The sequence below is a fragment of the Leptonychotes weddellii genome, chromosome 1 (genome assembly GCF_054177405.1).
Source record: "Leptonychotes weddellii isolate Sample4059 chromosome 1, ASM5417740v2, whole genome shotgun sequence".
Lineage (NCBI taxonomy): Eukaryota > Metazoa > Chordata > Mammalia > Carnivora > Phocidae > Leptonychotes > Leptonychotes weddellii.
In genome coordinates, this window is record NC_138369.1 from 183002006 (window position 1) to 183022175 (window position 20170).

At 43.7% G+C, this 20170-nt stretch overlaps 1 protein-coding gene across 2 annotated transcripts; it reads right to left on the reverse strand.

The window, feature by feature from the left end:
• Window positions 1-10115: 10115 nt before the first annotated feature.
• On the reverse strand, window positions 10116-13455 carry DNAJC28 (DnaJ heat shock protein family (Hsp40) member C28). Of its 2 annotated transcripts, none has more exons than XM_006736490.3 (2): window positions 13126-13455; window positions 10116-12216 (listed from the first exon to the last, which is right to left on the reverse strand). In XM_006736490.3, exon 2 carries the CDS (start codon window positions 12183-12185, stop codon window positions 11025-11027), a length of 1161 nt encoding a protein of 386 aa, XP_006736553.1. In that variant the 5' UTR covers window positions 12186-12216; window positions 13126-13455; the 3' UTR covers window positions 10116-11024. The 2 variants fall into 2 exon arrangements, with proteins under 2 accessions (XP_006736553.1, XP_030887263.1); XM_031031403.2 differs by lacking the exon at window positions 13126-13455 and adding an exon at window positions 12910-13119.
• Window positions 13456-20170: the final 6715 nt, after the last annotated feature.

The following is a 20170-nucleotide window of genomic DNA, read 5'->3' on the forward strand; positions in this document are numbered from 1 at the left end:
CAACCATTTTGTTGTCTGCAGATTCCTACACAAATTTCCAAAATGTCCTCTGGGGGCAGTAACGACTCCACTGAGAACCACTGAGTTCCTAGTAAGGACTTCACCCTGCACCCAGCATTTCATATTCATCATCTCTAAGGATTACAACTACCCCTGCAAGTTAGGTCTGATTACAGTTGACCCTTGAACAGTGCGGAGGTTAGGAGCGCCAACCCCCTCACGTGGTCAGAAATCCCCGCGAAACTTCTGACTCCCCAAAAACTTCACTGCTGATAGCCTACGGTTGATCTGAAGCCTTACCAATAACTTAAGTAACCAATTAACACATACATCGTGTGTTATATATATTATATACTGTATTCTTACAATTAAGTTAGAGAAAAGCAAATGTTATTAAGAAAATCATAAGGAAGGGACGCCTGGGTGCCTCAGTTGGTTAAGCGTCTGCCTTCGGCTCAGGTCATGATCCCGGGGTCCTGGGATGGAGCCTCGTGTCAGGGAGCCTGACAGGGGGAGTCTGCTTCTCCCTCTTCTGCTTCCCCTCCTTGTGCTCTCTCTCTCTGTCAAATAAATAAATAAAATCTTTAAAAAAATCATAAGGAAGAGAAAGTACTGCATATAAGTGGTCCCACAGAGTTCAAACCCCTGCTGTTCAAGGGTCAACTGTATACTCATTGGACAGATGAGGAGACAGAAACTCAAGAAGGTCACATAGCTAGTGAGTGGCAAAACTTGGATCTGACTTCTAGTCTCCCTAGCCACTCCCATTCCTTTACCACTGCATCATGCTGCCTCTTGCTCATGGTATGAGGGGCAGTCAGGGAGGCAGGAACCTTGATGGAAGTAAGGGACAAGAATGACAGTCCAAGGATAAAATCCACAGCCCCAGGAACCTCAGTGTCTTGACTCTTCATTGCAGAAGCTGCCACTAATGTGATCTGCTCCAATATCCTCTCTACCGATACCATAGTATAGTGTGTGGGTAAGAGTAGGGATCTGGAGGGACGCCTGGGTGGCTCAATTAAACATCTGCCTTCAGCTCAGGTCATGATCCCAGGGTCCTGAGATCGAGTCCCGCATCGGGCTCCTTGCTCAGCGGGGAGCCTGCTTCTCCCTCTGTCTGCCACTCCCTTGCTTGTGTGTGCTCTCTCTGACAGATAGATAGATGATAGATAGATAGATAGATAGATAGATAGATAGATAGATAATAGATAGATAGATAATAGATAGATAGATAGATAGATAGATAGATAGATAGATAGATCTATCTTTAAAAGAATAGGGATCTGGAAGCAGAGCAACCACAGACAATCTGTGTTCAAATCCCAATGCTTGACACTTTCTAGCTGTGTGACCCAAGGCAAGTTACTTAACATCTCTGTGCCTCATTAGTTTCCTCATCTCTTGAAAAAAGTTAATAATAGTTCCTATGTCATAGGATTGTTGCGAAGATTAGTTAGTGCAAGGAAAGCATCCAACATGAGTAAGCTATTGTCAGCCTCTCTGTACCTCATACATTATGATGCACCATTATGCCGTATCTCACTCCTGACTCATGATCACTTCAGCTTGCGGCCGCTGTCTTTATGCTTCAAGGTCTCTTTTTGCGTAACCTTGCACTGCTATTTATTTCATCTGCTCAGTATCGATTAGTTCTTATTTCCATGAGAACATAAAACAGTCTCATGCAGGCTTAACAGATAATGAAATAGAGCTGGATGTGTTGATTTGGAAAGATCTTGAAGATATATTAATAGACCCGTGAAGAAAAAGATAAGAAGAGCACATAGAGTGTGTTCACATTTGTGTGTTTTTGAGAGAGCGATGGAGAGACAGTGTGTGCATGTAAATTATATACCTAAACTTTTGGAAGGATATAGTGGTAGTGGGACCCCAAATATGTCCTAAATTCACAGAATCTGTGAATATGTTATGTTACTTAACAAAAGGAAATTAAGGTTGCTAATCGACTGACCTTAAAACAGGGAGATTATGGGGCGCATGGGTGGCTCAGTCGGTTAAGCGTCTGCCTTCGGCGCAGGTCATGATCCTGGGGTCCTGGGATCGAGGCCCGCTTCGGGCTCCCTGCTCAGCAGGGAGCCTGCTTCTCCCTCTCCCTCTGCTGCTCCCCCTGCTTGTGCTTTCTCTCGCTCTCTCTCCTGCTCTCTGTCAAATAAATAAATAAAATCTTAAAAAAAAAAAACAGGGAGATTATGCTGGATGATCTGGGTGGGACCAACATAACCCCAAGGGTCCTGTAAGTGGAAGAGGGAGGCAGGAGAGTCAGAGTCGTGTGACACAGGGAGGACTTACCTGCTGTCGCTGGCTCAGAAGATAGAGGAAGGGGCCACAAACCAAGAATGCAGGCGGCCTCTAGAAACTGGAAAAGGCGAGGAATCAGATTCTCCCCTAGAGCCTCTAGAAGGAATGAAGTCTCACCAGTACCTTGATTTTTGCCCAGTAAGATCCACTTTGGACTTCTGACCTCCAGAATTTTAAGACAACAAATTTGAGTTCTTTCAGCCACTAATTTTGTAGTCATTTGTTTAAAAAAAAAAAAACAAAAAAAACTAGTATACATGTGCCAAGAAGTTGTTGATGGTGATTAGATCTGGGAAGTAGGGTTGGGAGGTCTGGGTCTGGGATAAAGGGGAACTCATTTGTTCATTGTCTGTCCTTTTGCATTGATTGAATTATTTTGCTATATACATGTGAATTTTCAAAATAAAAAAAAATTCTTTTCAAAATAAAGAACCTTGGGGTGTCTCAGTGGCTCAGTTGGTTAAGTGTCTGTCTTCGGCTCAGGTCATGATCCCGGGATCCTGGGATCGAGCCTGGTGTCGGGCTCCCTGTTCAGCGGAAAGTCTGCTGCTCCCTTTCCCTCTGCCCTCCCTCCCTGCTTGTGCTGGCTCTCTCTCAAATAAATAAATAAAATACTTAAAATAAAATAAGATAAAAACAAAGAACCTTATGTTGGCATACTATGTAACACTTCACCAGCCAGTTGATGTATTCCTTGCTCTTGGGCAGGTGACCTTGGCTCCTGTGGGCAGGACGGAACCATAAGTGATAAGCTTAAAGCAGGCCTGTCCCAAACCTCTCAAGATAGTCATGTCCATAAGAGTGGGACCCAAAGGCATGCACGGGTATTCTTCCTCACTCTGCCAGATCCCTGACACTCATGTCTGGAAGGTTATGGAATTGTGATGTCTCAGGGCCACTTTTTCTTGGGTGTTGGAGAGAAGAAAGAGAAGAGAGGAAAGGCAGGTTCTTTACGCCTCTCCTTCCCCACATGCTCTGGGTAACATGATGTGTAATGGGAAATAGCGGGGATTGCCATCTTCCCCACTGACTAATCACCTGCGGAGTTTTAGAATAAAAAGTTTTTATATGTGGGGCGCCTGGGTGGCTCAGTTGGTTAAGCGTCTGCCTTCTGCTCAAGTCATGATACCAGGGTCTTGGGATTGAGCCCTGCGGGGGGCTCTGTGCTCAACGAGGGGTCGGCTTCTCCCTCTCTCTCTGCCTTTGTCCCTCCCCCACTCTTGCTCTCTCTGCCTCTCTCTCAAAGAAATAAAATCTTCTACAAAAATTTTTTGTATGTAATTAAAAACCACGTTCTAGGGTGCCCAGGGTGGCTCAGTCGGTTGGGCGTCTGCCTTCGGCTCAGGTCATGATCCCAAGGTGCTGGGATCGAGTCCCGCATCGGGCTCCCTGCTCGGCAGGGAGCCTGCTTCTCCCTCTCCCTCTGCCCCTCACCCTGCTCTTGTGCTCTCTCTCTCAAATAAATAAATAAAATCTAAAAAAATAAAAATAAAAAAAGATACAGACCATGTTCTTTCAATCATTTTTACAAAATATGTGTTTGTTTTTGTCTATTTTCTCCACTTTGTGGATTCTTGTTTATGTAAAGGCCACCACTCAGTTTGGTAAGAGTAGCTATTTGTTGTAAGAAAGACAGAGTGGGGCGCCCGACTGGCTCAGTCAGTAGAGCATGCCGCTCTTGATCTTGGGGATGTGAGTTCAAGCCCCATGTTGGGTGTAGAGATTACTTAAAAAAAAAAAAAGTTAAAAAAAAAAAAAAAAGAAGAAGCACAGTGGCAAATGCCTGGGAATACTAACAGTTTCGTGGGGTTTTGCAGAAATGTGTACACATTAATCAACATTTGCTATAGATGTGAAAGCATCTAAATTGAAATTCTTAAAACACTGGCTGTCATTTTAATGCTTAATTTAAAACAGTTCTCTCACTCTTTATGCTTCTGAGGACATTTCTTGCCTATAGAAAAGTAGCAAGCAACCTACCAAATGCAGAACCACTCTATATTTTCTCTTACTTTTTAATTAAAAAAAAAAAAACAGCTTTCACAAACCATAAAATTCATTCATTTAGAGTGCACAATTCGGTGGTTCTTAGTATGTTCACAGAATTGTGCAACCATTACTACAATCAATTCTAGAACATTTTTATCACCTCCAAAAGAAAACCCGTAAACATTAGTAGTCACTCCCCATTTCCTCCCAAACTCTATAGCCCTAGGCAAGCACTACTCTACTTTCTGTCTCTAGAGATCTGCCTGTCCTGGACCTTTCATATAAATGGAATGATACAATATGTGGTCTTTCTTGACTGGCTTCTACATTTTCATTTAATGCCTCCTGCTAGCTGAAGGCATGTCAGAGAACAGTCTCAGTAAATTCGGGAAATTGACTGGAACTAGCAAGATCAGCTTTGAAATCAATACTCCCCCAAGAGAAGAACTATGGAACATTTTTAAAAGAGATTTTATTGATTTATTTGCAAGAGAGAGAGAGAACACGGAGCGGGGGGAGGGGAAGAGGGAGATGAAGAGAGAGAGAATCTCAAGCAGACTCCGTGCTGAGCTCGGAGCCTGACGCAGGCTCTATCCCATGACCCATGAGATCATGACCTGAGCCGAAATCAAGAGTTGGACACTCAGCTGACTGAGCCACCCAGTCGCCCCTATGGAACATTTTTTAAACAAACCTTACAAGTAATAAAAGCCTCTCTTTATTATTTTATTAGCACAACAACAGTACATCATTTAATGCTTGGAGTGCTCATCCTGTGTCAGTAACCATGCAGGATCCCTTACATATAATATCTCAATGAATCCTCACAATAAGTGATCATTTTGAGTGTTTACACCTGAGTAATCTGTAAGTCAGTGAGGTCTGGTATTTTGTTCAAGATCACACACCTGCGGGGCGCCTGGGTGGCTCAGTTGGTTAAGTGTCTACCTTCGGCTCAGGTCATGATCTCAGGGTCCTGGGATCGAGCCCCACATTGGGCTCCCTGCTCGGCGGGAAGCCTGCTTCTCCCTCTCCCACTCCCCCTGCTTGTGTTCCCTCTCTTGCTATGTCTCTATCTTTCAAATAAATAAATAAAATCTTTAAAAAAAAATTTAAAAAATTAAAAAAAAAAAGATCACACACCTACAAAGTGACAGAGCTGAGAGTTTGATGAGAGTCCACACACCCCCTGCACCACAATCAAGCATATCGTTGCCGTGTATCCCCAAACCATGAGATTCTCATGACCTCATCTGGATCTGTCACAGTGCTTAGCTGAAAATGGCAGCCCCTCCTCCAGCTGGATTAAGCAGAAAAAGGATTTATTATTATTTTTTAAGATTTTATTTGACAGAGAGCTCGAGAGAGCACAAACACAGGGAGCAGAAGAAGGAGAGGGAGAAGCAGGCTCCCCGCCGAGCAGGGAGCCCTTCGCAGTGCTCAGTCCCAGGACGCTGGGATCACGACCTGAACTGAAGGCAGACGCCTAACCATCTGAGCCACCCAGGCGCCCCACTTCCACACAGAGCCAGCCTATTTCCTCCCGTGCTTCATTCTGAACCATGTCTCCCAAGGACAGGTCTTGGCAGAGCCTAGGTCACATGCCCATTTTCGAGCAGATTTAAGAAAATGAGGGCTCTTCTCTCCTGTCAAGAGCAGCTTCGAAGGTCTGACTTCCTGTGCTAGGAACCACATCCTCCCTAGATGAACGACATATACCACCATTAATACAGGCATTTCAAAGAGGAGAGGCAGAGCCAAAGTACAACAGCCGTCGACCACATCTTTAAACTAATCTGAGAAGCTTGGGGCTCAACTGAGCAAATCATGGTGTAAACTGTGGCTAAGTGGAAAAGTGGAGAGGACAAGGCCATGGAACCGGGTTCACCCACAGAGGTGAAACCACACTGAGCAGAAAGGCCCAGCTCGAAATTCTTTTTTTTTTTTTTTTTAAGATTTTATTTATTTGCGAGAGAGAGAATGAGAGGCAGAGAGCATGAGAGGGGGGAGGGTCAGAGGGAGAAGCAGACTCCCTGCTGAGCAAGGAGCCCGATGCGGGACTCGATCCCGGGACTCCAGGATCATGACCTGAGCCGAAGGCAGTCGCTTAACCAACTGAGCCACCCAGGCGCCCCCAGCTCGAAATTCTAAAGCTGAGTCACCATTGGACCGCATGCTCCTTGCTAGAAGGTCCTCAAGGTACACCAGGAAGGACCCGCCCCACAACTACAAGTAGGTCTCTCTCTTTTTTCTGAAATTTTATTTATTTGAGAGAGAGAGCGTGAGCGGCAGAGGGAGAGGGACAAGCAGACTCCCCGCTGAGCACAGAGTCCAACACGGGTTGGATCCCAGGACCCTGAGAGCATGACCTGTGCCGAAGGCAGACACTTAACTGACTGAGCCACCCTAGGTGCCCCCTCCCCCGTCTTTTTAAAGACTTTATCTCTTGGGACACCTGGGTGGCTTAGTTGGTTAAGCGGCTGCCTTCCCACATCGGGCTCCTTGCTCAGCAGGGAGCCTGCTTCCCCCTCTCTCTCCCTCTGCTTGTGCTCTCTCTGTCAAATAAATAAAATCTGAAAAAAAAAAAAAAGACTTTATTTCTCTTTTTGGAGTAGGTCTCTCTTATAACAATGTTAAGCCTCTTTGATATATCTGTCCTGTTGAGATTCTCAGATAGGACCTGTCATATAGGGGGCCTGGGGGATAGGGCCATACATCAATCATCTAGGGAAAACGTGGGTCCTCAAAGAGGAAGCCAGACCTCTGAAGTTGGTCTCAGCAGGAAAGAAAATTCCTTAGTCTTTAGTTTCCTAAATCTAGATTTGGGGGAGTGGAGGCATACTGAGTGCACCTGAGGATTCTCTCAGAGGTGGGAGGGTGGTGGGCTCTGCCATTCTACAGCAGGCTGGGGACTGGGCTCAGAAACAAACTGGGGAGGGCCACAGGCCAGGTTCTCCTGTCCCAGGGACTGTCTTCCCTTTGCTTATGTCATCCCAAGCCTTGAGGCAAGTTGTAATTTGAAGTTCCAGTCTGGTCTCAGCTGGGCAAGAAGTATTATGCCACATTTGTGGGTCTGCCCTTAGGCCAGGGGAGGAGAGGGAGGCCAGTGTCCCCTGCCCGGGAAGCAGGGTGGTGGTAGCAGCAATAATGCCAAACAAAATGAGTATCTGGGGGTTACATTTGGGGCTGAGGGGTCCATTTGCCGCCCCCCCTCAGTTACTGATTTCTGATCATCCAGATGGTGGAACGGAGCTTCCCTTTCAGGACCTGGATAAATGTATGTCGAATGAACAGAACATTGTCGAAAAGGAAAGGCAATACTTCTAGGAACAAGCAAACCAGCGTGAGGGGTGTCCGAGAGGTACCAAGTATGTCCCAAACGATGGCTGGGTCCCAGTGATGGCAGTCCCAGGCAGTTGGCAGCAGGGACGTACGTCAGGAAGTAGCAGGTCCTGGTCATACAGATAAGGTCACAAGGGACTCCCATCTCTGGGAGGCTCCCCACCCCCAGGAGCAGAGCTCTGTCCTGGGAGCTCGATGAAGAAAAGGAATAATACTGCAACGGTTCTATCAAAGAACAGAAAACTAGAGCCCGGAGGTACCAAACCAGACTCAGGTACACAGAACAAGGGTAAAAACCATTTCATACAGCTGGGAGCCAAAAGCCACAGGGATTCTGAGGTTCTGTCCTCAGGGTGTTGGACCAGGGTCCTGGTCCTAGAGTCTGAAGAAAGGAGCCCTGAAATCCAAGGCTGGGAATCAGGCAGAGTTTGATGCATGCCTAGTAATGAGTTCAGACCCTACTACTACACCTGAAAATCCAGGTGGCAAAGTTAGAAGGTGAAACACTAACAGAAAAAGGTCAAGGCTGCCTCAAAGGAGGGAGGAGCGTCAGATCACCATTCAACAAACGCTGACCAACCGGCCAAAATCTTTTCTCTGGCCTGAAACTTAGTTCCTTCAATTAGTGAATCTGTTTTTCCATAAGTGAAATTGCCTTCTTCACAGGAATAATCTCTGTTCACAGTTTTTATATCATCAATCAAAAAGAGAAAAAGTATTTATTCAGGTGATCAGCCAAAAATTCAGTTATTATTCTTAGTAGTTGTTTATATAACAAGGGACCGTTGTATAATCATTCAAATGAACTTTATTCACCTTATTAATATAGACAACATTTACAAACATAAAGCATGCTGTGCTGAAATTAAGGATTTACTAGTGCTTTCTGGTAACTTTACCTTCCCGTTATCCAATATTGAAAATGGTTTCCTTTGATTTTTTTTTTTTAAGATTTATTTAATTATTTGACAGGGAGAGAGAGAGAGAGAGCACAAGCAGGGGGAGTGGGAGGGGGAGAAGCAGGCTCCCCACTGAGCAGAGAGCCCAATGCGGGGCTCAATCCCAGGACCCCAGGATCATGACCTGAGCTGAAGGCAGATGCCCAACTGACTGAGCCACCCAGGAGCCCCAAAATGGTTTCCTTTATATTATGTTGCTGCAATGCAAATAGGTGTCATACATTTAATTCCCATTCTTTTTTTTTTTTTAAGATTTTGTTTATTCTATTTGAGAGAGATAGAATGCGCGCACACACAAGCAGGGGGAGGAACAGAGGGAGAAGGAGATGCAGGCTCCCCACTGAGCAGGGAGCCCGATGTGGGGCTCCATCCCAGGACCCTGGGATCATGACCTGAGCTGAAGGCAGACGCTTAACCGACTGAACCACCCAGGCGCACCTCTAATTCCCACTGTTAACAAGATTCACAGAATCCTAGCCTTCTAAAATGTTTTATAACTATAGTTCTTATTATGTAGCTATATTACCTACTGTTCACAATTTTGTTTAGAGTAATGCCGTAATTGGAGAAGGCACATAACTCATTCAGTAAAACAATGACATATTATACCAATTAATTACCCCATCATCTAAGCAGAAAGTCCTGACATTTCCTTTGAAGACGCAGTTTTACTTAACCATCATGCACTTTACAAAATAACTTGTTCTTTCAAAATCAGAGTGGCAAGGGCCCCTTCTGAACCACATCCATAATCCAGAACTCTGAGTTCAATAAGGAAACAGATCCGCTCTCTTTGACCACTCTCTATATTCTTCTAGTTGCCCAATTCTGTGGCTAACGCAATTACGCAAACCTAAAAAAGTTAGATTTTCTGAAAGTGGACAGAACGCAACAATCTCATGAATATCAATCTCTTGTCATTTGCCAAAAGTGCAAACTGGCGCAAAATTCAGACATCTTTTCATTTATGAAAGGGTTCCTCAGATCAGAAACTGGATCCCTACACTGAGATTTTCAGATGGAAAAAGCCTCTGGGGAATCTGAAACATGACACAGAGAGGCTTCAGGTAAACTTAGAGATGAAGCCAGAAGTGAAACCTTAAGTTTCCACTGAGCCCAAGGAGTTTTTTTTTTCTTTTACCTCCAAAAGGGCAGAGAATACACCCAAACTCTTTTAAAAGTGGCCACTGGAGTCTATTTCTAGAACAGCTATATCAACTAGCTTGGCTGATGGATTTCTTTTTTTTTTTTTTATTAAAGATTTTATTTATTTATTTGAGAGAGAGAGAGAGAGAGCATGAAGGGGGGAGGGTCAGAGGGAGAAGTAGACTCCCCGCCGAGCAGGGAGCCTGATGTGGGACTCGATCCCGGGACTCCAGGATCATGACCTGAACCGAAGGCAGTCGCTTAACCAACTGAGCCACCCAGGCGTCCGGCTGATGGATTTCTACAGCCAAGATAATGAAGTTAGGCAGGAAAAAGTACAACCCAGGTATTTCGTGCTTTTTGGTTTTGTTTTGTTTTTATTCAGTACCCACAGAGAAGGTCTATGAAAAAGGAAGAGTGCATTAACTCCATTGGGCTAATTTCCTGATTGTAACATTTCCACCCACATGGAGTGTCCTAAAAGTCTTAGAACAGTTGTAAGCTTTAATAACCTCAGGTGTATAAATGCAGCAACCTTGCAAGAAACATTCATCATGTGAAGGTTTGCTTGCCTACAGTCTATACTTCTTTAGTTTTGTGAACTTTTTTTTTTTTTTAAAGATTTTATTTATTTATATGACAGAGAGAGACACAGAGAGAGAGGGAACACAAGCAGGGGGAGTGGGAGAGGGAGAAGCAGGCTTCCCGCGGAGCAGGGAGCCCGATGCGGGGCTCGATCCCAGGATCCTGGGATCATGACCGGAGCTGAAGGCAGACGCTTAACGACTGAGCCACCCAGGCGCCCCTAGTTTTGTGAACTTTGATAATACTTTTTAAGGTTTTTTGTTGTTCTTTGTTTCAGTAACTATGTTTGAAGATGGCATCAGCAACTGTTTTTGAGGTATTAGAGCTGAAAACTGCACTAAGACTTTTCGGAATACCCTTTATATGATCCCGTCTGAGTCCTTGTCCTAACTCATTTTACCCATGACTGACATTTAAAGTCCAGAATGGGTTAAATTGTTTTCCTAGGAGTTCTCTTCTTTTCTTGCAACACCCTCAGAGCAAAGCTGGTTCAATGTTTCTCAGGCTCAGTTTCTTACAGCTTTCTCACTCACACATCACTGGAGAGGTGATTAGTTTTGTAAAAAGTACAGAGACTCACGGTTCTCAGACTCTTGTGTTACAGCAATAAATCTCAGCTTCTAAGTGTGATGTCAGTACAACTGAAAATGGTTTGAGGCAGTACTGTGAATATTTAAGTGGTCATATTTTAATAAATTTCCACACATTCACCCAGTTAAAAAAACTTGTCTTGACTTCAGGTGTTTTCTCCCCTTCTCCCTCATCAGTGTTGGCTGGGTTTTTATCTGTGACTTCTTCTGTTTTTATAAGGCTTTCATATACTTCCTGGGCTCTGGCAATTTCTTTCTGTGCATCAAAATGGACTTTTTGCCTGGACAGGAGGGGAACGATTAAATTAAAATCATTAATTCGCTTGTTTAGTTTTCTGATGTTTTCTTGAAACTGCTCACAAACTTGGCTCCACTGTTTCTGTTCAGTTGGTGTCATTGGATTCCCAAGTTTTTTCCTTGACACTAAAATCGCCTCTCTGAGTTGATCAATGGTATCCTTTATTTCCTTTTGCATTAGGATCCATTCTGGTTGGTATCCATTATCGATCAATATTCTGTTAAGGTTGTGAGTCATGGGATCAATATATGAACAGCCAGAAAATTTTTTTAGAGGTTTTCCCTTCCCACTGAGATTGTCAAAGTCTCCTCTGGCCATTGATTCCTGAATGAGATCCTCTACTAAACGCTCTATAGCTTGAGTTATCTTTTGTTCTTTACTCTGTCTTACATCTTTAACAATCAAACTATCGACGAAATACTGGCTTTGTAGTTTCTGCTTCTGATATTCCATCACTTGCTCAGTTGCACGGTCTGCTCTAAACTGCCTATATTGCTTCTCTCGTTGACTTGGAGTTCCAAAACCAATACCTTCAAAACTTAAATAATGCCGGTGTTGGGGTGTTTTATATTTGAATTTGTCTTCTTCTTCCTCTGCTTCTTCAACTTTATTCTGTCGGGCATTTGTTTGTTCTAGCACGTGAGAAAGCACCTTCCTATAAGCTTCTTCGATCCTTATAAATGTTGCAGAATCCGCAGTACTAGAGCCACCGTCTGGATGGTATTGCTTGGCAAGCTTATGAAAAGATTCCCTGACATCATCTGCAGAGCATCCTTCATCCAGACTTAGCAGCCTATAATATTCTCTCATCTTCTTTTTGGATTTATGAGTTGACATCATTCTATTTCTAATGACACCAAGATATGGGAGCATTTTCACTCTATTAGATATCGTTGAAACATTTATCAGATGAGATCTTAAGATTTGAGCCATTGTCACATACATCGTGTTCATAATTGTACCCAGGTATCTTCCTAGAGATGGTCTACAAACAGACAACAAATATAGAGTGAAGAAAGCTGTATTATCAGCAAATCTCGTATTTTCAGCAATAAGGAAATTACAGGTACAATAAGGGGCAGTTCTTTCTCATGCTGCTGCCAAATGCTTATAGCTATACTTCACTTTTGTTAGCAGAAAAATGGAAGTTGATGATGCTTAGTATTAACATATTGTGATATAATCTGGATTCTACTCCTCACTAACCAACCACAGAATTTCAGAGCTGGTAGGTTCTTAGAGATTTAATCCAATCTTATCATTTTAAGAGAAAATGTCGGCCCAGAAGGTTAAGCAACATAACCCAGTCACACAGCAAGGTGTAAGGAAAATGGTCAGGTTTAGGGCACAATAAGGTCTTGCTTAATTCTCTGTATCCCTAGCAGATTATAAACTTCATCACCTCCACTCCATCTTAGTGTAATACTGTCTTCATCATCTCAAGGAGTCTTCTCATGAGACTTATCACACATGAAACAGAGAACACGAGCAAGTATGTACCTACTCTGACACTAAATTGAATAGAATCAAGGGTCCAAAAGACTTGAAGCTCCCCACCTTATCAAGAAGGAGCTGTTTGCTACGTGCTAGAAAACCAAGATGAAAGGTGGGCCCTCCCGACACGTTATTAAAAAAAAATAAAATAAAACGCATGGTTTAGCAGAAGAGGACAACTTACACCGAGATAATGGCGATGAAATGCCAGAAGTGGTTTAAGTGCAAGTGGGACTTTGATGTACAAACGCTAAAACTGAGTTCCTGGGGACCCCAATTTTCTGGACAGTTGGGGTCAACGGCTTTAGAGTTGGGATGGTGGTGGCTGAGCCCACGGTGGCCATTGCGCGGCAGCGGTCAGTCCTGACGCGGGACACGCCTCTCCCCGCCCCCTACTCACCTCCACAGCCTTGGGGAAGGCGCTTAGCGGCTCCCGCCCCCATGCTGCGCCTCTGCGCATGCGTGCGCGGTCTGCCCTTCGCTCTCTGCCATCTCGCTGCGGCCCAGGGGGAGTGTCTCCGCTGGACTAAACCATCGGTCGGCTAGCCCTGAGGGGACCACAGTGGGGACGGAGGACAGAATCGGACCTAATCGGGACAGAGGTCCTACTTTAACAGGAAACCCAAGAACCTCGCCTAAAACGAACTCTACCCTGGGGACACAGGCAGGACAATTCGGAAGGCTCCGCCCCGCCTCGGGGCGATCCGCTCCGCCCCCGCTCCCACCTGCCCCGAGGGGGTGGTCCGGCCGATTGGGATTGTGGGAGGTGTAGTTCGCAGGGAAGTGCGGCGCGCTGAGGCCTTCGCAGTGCGCGTGCGCCTTCCCGGAAGGAGGCGGGGGCGGCGGAAATGTGGCAGTGGCCTGCGACGGGGGCAGGCAGAGTCCATTGCAGAGTGTGGTGAGTGTAGGTTGGGACCCTTGAAGTCGCAGTGGCTCGGGGGCGACGGCCCTCGGTAACCTGCTTTTGAGAAGGGACGACGAGGTCGTTTCCCCGAACAGGTCTGAACAGCCTCTTCCGGGTCTGCAGATGGGGCACCAGCGAAGAGACTTGAAAGTTCTACCCAACCCAGAAAGATCTAGCTAACCCAGGCTAGAATTAATTCGTTAATTCAGCAAGTACTTACTGAGCAGCTCGCTTAGCCAGGCGTTGGTAGGTACGGGGTGAGGACAGTTGAGCTCCAAATCAAAACAGGGGTCTCCTGTCTTTTAAGCTCAGCCACGGTCATGGGGATTTCCTGTTTCCCCCTCTTGAACGGGGAGTTAATTTTTTAAAAAAGAAAAATAGGAAAAGGCAGAAAATTGATTTTCTCTGTGTCTGTCTATCAGTAAAATAAGGGTACCAGTAAATGGTAAATGTATATTTAGCACTTACTTTTTGCCCGCTACTGTGCTAAGTGCTTTATGTATAGTCTCTTAAACCTTACAACAGCCCTATGAAATAAAAGTATAGTTATCTTCCTCATTTACATATGATGAAATAACAATTGCATGAAATGCACTGAATTTTTGTGAGAATTACACAAGATATGTAAGCCACTTCACACAATGCCTGGAGCATTAAGCAGTGTATTTTGACTATGCCTCCTTTAAAGGAGCCAGAAATAGGTACTGGCTTTCCTAAGCTTCTGAATTAAAGACAGTATAACAGTTTGCTACCTCCTATGTAGTTGTACAGAGAAAGACCTAAATACTGATGCAGAGGGATTTCCTTATAAGCCAGCAATGAACATAAAGAGTTCTGTGTGCAACAAAATAGTGTTTCTACAGTGTTAACTTTTCTGGCCAACATCTTAAACACAGCATAAAAGTGGAAAAAAAAGCATAAACTCAGCTTTAAAAACTTCTCGTATTTGTATAGCACTTTGCGTTTTACAAAGCACTCATCACAAATCTCATTCTGATTTTTGCACTTTAGAAGTTACTGTACTTAAGCACCATGTAGTTAAGTGCCTTTTGTTAAGTTACTAGAACTCTAAGTCCGTTTCTCTCTTTCAGAGTGTCAGTTTTATAGCGTGATTCTTCACTTGTAGAAGGTGAATTGGAGTTGGCTGAATAATCCATTAGGAACAGTTGCAGCTGCAAAATGCAAACTAGCTAACCGATTCAGGGAATTATTTTTCTCACGTGTAAGAAATGTGGAGGTAGCCAGTTTCTGGGTATTGTATTGGTTCATCTACCAAGAGTTGCCACATTTGCTTTACTATTCTCTCCCTTTCTCTATATATGTGCTTTTTTTTTTTTAGATTTTATTTATTGGAGCGCCTAGGTGGCTCAGTCGTTAAGCGTTTGCCTGCGGCTCAGGTCATGATCCCAGGGTCCTGGGATCAAGTTCCGCATCCGGCTCCTTGCACCGCGGGATGCCTGCTTCTCCCTCTCCCACTCCCCCTGCTTATGTTCCCTCTTGCTGTGTCTCTCTCTGTCAAATAAATAAATAAAAATCTTTAAAATATTTTTATTTATTTATTTGACAGAGCACAAATAGGCAGAGTTGCAGGCGGAGGGAGAAGGAGAAGGAGGCTCCCAGCGGAGCAAAGGGCCCCATGCAGGGCTTGATCCCAGGACCCTGGGATCATGAACTGAGCCGAAGGCAGACGCTTAACTGACTGAGCCACCCAGGCATCCCTTTTTTTTCTTTTTAAGATTTTATTTTTCAGTAATCGCTACATCCAGCTTGGGGCTCAAACTGACAACCCTGAGATCAAGAGTCGCAGGCCCCACCGACTGAGCCAGCCAGGCGCCCCAAGGGCTCTGTTTTAATCCATGTCTTTTTTTTCCTTCTTTTGTTTGCTTGTTCTGTGATAACTGCAAAGAAGTTGATTTTTTTTCCAATAAGTTACCATAGTAACCAAAAATCACACTTCCTGAAGCTTGACTTATGGTTCAGTCTGCATCCTAAAACCACATACTGTCCAATGACGCTTGCTAATGGTAACTTCTGGAGCTACAGTTCCTAGAACCACCATGAATATGCTTTCCTTTCTGGGTGTCATCTTTTTTAAAATTATTTTTTATTTTTATTTTTTATTTTAAGTAGGCTCCACACCCAGTGTGGGGCTTGAACTCACGACCCTTAGATTAAGAGTTGCATGCTGAGCCCGCCGGGTGCCCCTCTGGGTGGCATCTTCATTCATTTTTAAACTATTTGCTGAAGAAAGAGTTTGATGCTGGGGTGTCTTGGTGACTCAGTCGGTTAAGAGTCTGCCTTCAGCTCATGATCCTGGGGTCCTGGGATCGAGCCCCACATGGGGTTCCCTGGCCTGCCTCTCCCTCTGCCTGCTGCCTCTCCCCTACCCCCTGCTTGTGCTCTCTCTGTCTCAAATAAAATCTTTAAAAAAAAAGTTTGATGTAGAGTATCAGCTTTTAAAGAAAGAAGGCAGTGGGTTAATTTACATAACACGACAATACTCTAGGGGGATTAGGGAACGGTATGGTGGAAAAGAGAAGATTCACATTCATTTGGATATTTTCTCCCTGTCCCTTTTCCCAACTAGGTAAAACAGTTATCAAACCCTCCTGTATGGGCCACATACGGGGTCTGTGGGACTTTACCAGCGGTAAACCCCGCCCATGACGTTTGATTTTTACCTTTGGCATGGAATTAATGTGATGATTTTAAGTGTCACTTGAGCCTGAATTGTTTGCAGTTGACTGGTGCTGATCTACAGCACTTTCTGTTACTTGAAATTGTGAATAATGTATATACCTCCCTCTAATTGCAGGCCACTGGGGGGAAAACAAATGCGCACTATCTGTGTGGGAACCAAGATTTGAATTGTTTCTAACCCATGTTACATTTACTCACCATGTTTATTGAAATCACTGCTTTACAGCACAGCTACTCTCTGCTTTTCTCACCCTTCAGAATTTGTTTCCAGCTTTATTGAGGTCTAATTGACAAAAACTGTATATATTTGAGGTATACAATTTGATAATTTGATATATGTATATATTGTGAAATCACCACAATCAAACTAATTATCAAGCTAATTAACATATTCATCACCTCACATGGTTACTTTTTCTTTTTTTGGGGGGGGGTAAAAACACGTAAGATCTACTCCCCTAGCAAATTTTTTTTTTTTTAAAGATTTTTATTTATTTATTTGACAGAGACACAGCGAGAGAGGGAACACAAGCAGGGGGAGTGAGAGAAGGAGAAGCAGGCTTCCCACGGAGCAAAGGGCCCGATGCGGGGCTCGATCCCAGGACCCTGGGATCATGACCTGAGCTGAAGGTAGACGCTTAACGACTGAGCCACCCAGGTGCCCCTCCCCTAGCAAATTTCAAGTATACAATACAGACGTGTTAATTACAGTCAGTCTGGATGTTTGATAAGTTAAAAAGACCAGTATATGGGGGGCGCCTGGGTGACTCAGTTGGGCGTCTGCCTTTGGCTCAGGTCATGATCCCAGGGTCCCGGGATCAAGCCCTGCATTGGATTCTCTGCTCAGCAGACAGCCTGCTTCTCCCTCTGCCTCTCACCCCGATTGTGCTCTTTCTCTCAAATAAATAAATAAAATCTTTTTTTTTTAAAGACCAGTATATGGAGGGTTTGCCTCCTTTCACTGCTTACCAGTTGTCAAAGATTTGAGCAACAAAACTCTAAACACATTAAAACTGTCACATTAACATTATTTGCTAGAGAATCGTCCAAGATGCTTTATAGAGAGAATAGATTTTAAAGCAAATCTAATTCCAAAACAGCTTTGTAATATGCGAGGCTTCTTCTGCTCAAAAAGCTCACTCTCTAGGAATGCCCCCTGAATGCCCTTTTTGTCTTAGGGCTCATCCAGAGACACCTCAGCTCTGGTGAGGTGATACTGGATCACTTGGTCCATGCTATTCTCAATGGAAGAGCACAGGAAATGAGTATATAAATCCAATTTGTTACCCAAACTCCTTTTGAAGGTGCAATAAATAACATGTATTAAATGAAATTAAAGAATCACATAATTTCTGTTCTTTACTTGACAGCGAGGTTTAATTATCTACTCTGGGAGATATCCACAGTGAGTGAGTGAGTGTGTCTTTGTTCTTAGGAAATACATGTTGAAATATTTATGGAGAAAGGGATATGATGTCTGCAAATTACTCTCCAATGATTTAGAAATAAATGTATATACAGAGCAAGGGAGAAAGAGAGCAAACAATAAACCAGATGGAGTGAAATGTTAATTGGAAAATCTGGATAAAGATTATTTGGAAGGTTTTTGTATTCTTGCAACTGTTCTGTGTAGGCACTTTTTAATTTTTTTTAAAAGAATTTATTCATAATTGCCAAAAATTGGAAGGAACCAAGATGCTCTTCAGTAAATGAATAAACTATGGTTCATACATACAATAAAATATTATTCAGTGATAAAAAGTAATTGAGCTATCAAGCCTTGAAAAGACAAGGAAGAACCTTAAATGCATATTGCTAAGTGAAAGAAACCAGTCTGAAAAGGCTCCATATATGATTCCAACTATATAAAACTATAAAAATAGTTTTAAAAAATCAGTGGATTAAAATAGGCAAAAGGACTTGAATAGACATCTCTCCAAAGAAGATAGACAAATGGCCACAAGTATACGCAGAGAAATTCAGCATCACTGATCATTAGGGAAATGCAAATCAAAACCACAGTGAGAGAGCACCTTACACCCATTGGCTGCTATCAGACAAAACAAAATAACAAGCAATGGCCAGGATGTGGAGAAGCTAGAACCCTTATGAGAACAGAAAATGGAAACATTTTTGATGGTCACAGTTGCCCAAGTCCACACAGTTTGTGGCAGATTTTTCCTTCTTTTTTTTTTTTTAAGATTTTATTATTCATCTGTCAGAGAGAGCCCAAGCAGGGAGAGCGGCATGCAGAGGGAGAAGCAGCCTCCCCGCTGAACAAGGAACCCGATGTGGGACGCGATCCCAGGACCCTGGGATCATGACCTGAGCCGAAGGCAGAAGCTCAACCAACTGAGCCACCCAGGCGTCCCAGTGGCAGATTTTTCTGCCGGTCTAAATCTGCAGATTTAATCTGCACAGTTAGTGCAAGATTTTTCCTATAACCCTCCCTGTCCAGAGGGTAAACATGATTACATGCTGCAAAAGGGAAAGAAAGTGCTAGAGTATTTGCATATTGGTTTGGCATATAGCTTTCTAAAATAACAATCTCAGTTCCGAAAGGAATTTGTTTCAGAATGTAGTTAGTAGTACCAGACTTTTGTTAAGTCACTTACTAGATTTCTAAATGTATTATTTGTGTCCAAATCATCAGCTGATAAAAGTGCTAAGAACAAGAAATCATCTCCCAGCAACACTCTTTGGAGGCTCTGTTCCTGTGTCGTGCAGTCCCCGGGCAGGCCTGGGCCCTTTTCTTCATTTTATAAAGTAATCAGTGAAAAATGGACATTTCAGGGGCACTGGGGCAGCTCAGTCGGTTGTGTCTGCCTTTGGCTCAGGTCATGATCCTGGGGTCCTGGGATTAGGCCCTGCTCAGCGGGGTGTCTGCTTCTCCCTGTCCCTCTGCCCCTCCCCCCCCCCCCGCTTGTGCTCTCTCTCTTGCTCTCAAATAAATAAAATCTTTTTAAAAAATGGATATTTCATTGAAGACTTTTTAGAGGACACAGAAGGGAGGGTTCCATTCAAAGCCACCAAGCAAAACTTCCTAAAAGGTGCTAGTAGACATCTGTCCTGTTCCCAGGCCCAGTCAGGTGCCTTATACCTCTCATCTCCTTCCTTCTCCTTGCCTTGTCTTCTCTAAAATGCACTCCAAGTTTCAGCACTTCATGCAGAAAACAGAAGCACTGAAGTTTGCCACTTCACGCAGCCTTTCAAGGATCATTATCTTCAACTGGGTACCTTGCAAGCATGTGTGTATGTGTTGGGGGAGATGGTGGTGTCTGTCTCATTCCTGATGCCAAGTGGTTTATCAAAAATACAAAACACTTCCTTTCTCTTCTCTAGGTCCAGAAGTATAATTCTGCTAGTAAGAAAAATGAGATCGTTTTCTCCAAACCATTAACATAATAAAAATACATAAAGTAACAATGACAGAATGTTCTTAATCAATAAATTGGCCATCTAAAGGGCCATGCTCAGCGTAAGAATGTTTCACACAAACTTTAGGATCTTGATTACCTCTGAAAATCTTAGGAGACGGAGTCCAAGATTTTCATTTGAATCACTATAATAGCAAACAAAATTTTAAACAAATCTAAGGGGGGGGGATCAAATAACTACAGGAGATTGGAAGCATAAATTATGAAACATCCCTCGCTCAGCAGCCTGTAAAAAGAATGAGCTCGATCTCTAGGTACAGCCATGGAAAGGTGGCCAGTGTATTTTCTGAATAAAGAAATTTTGCTAAATTATATTTGGAAAAGGATGACTCAATTTTCACTCCAGCCTATCTGGGAATACCTGTTACTCCACATCCTTGATAACAGAGTGGTTTAGTAATCAG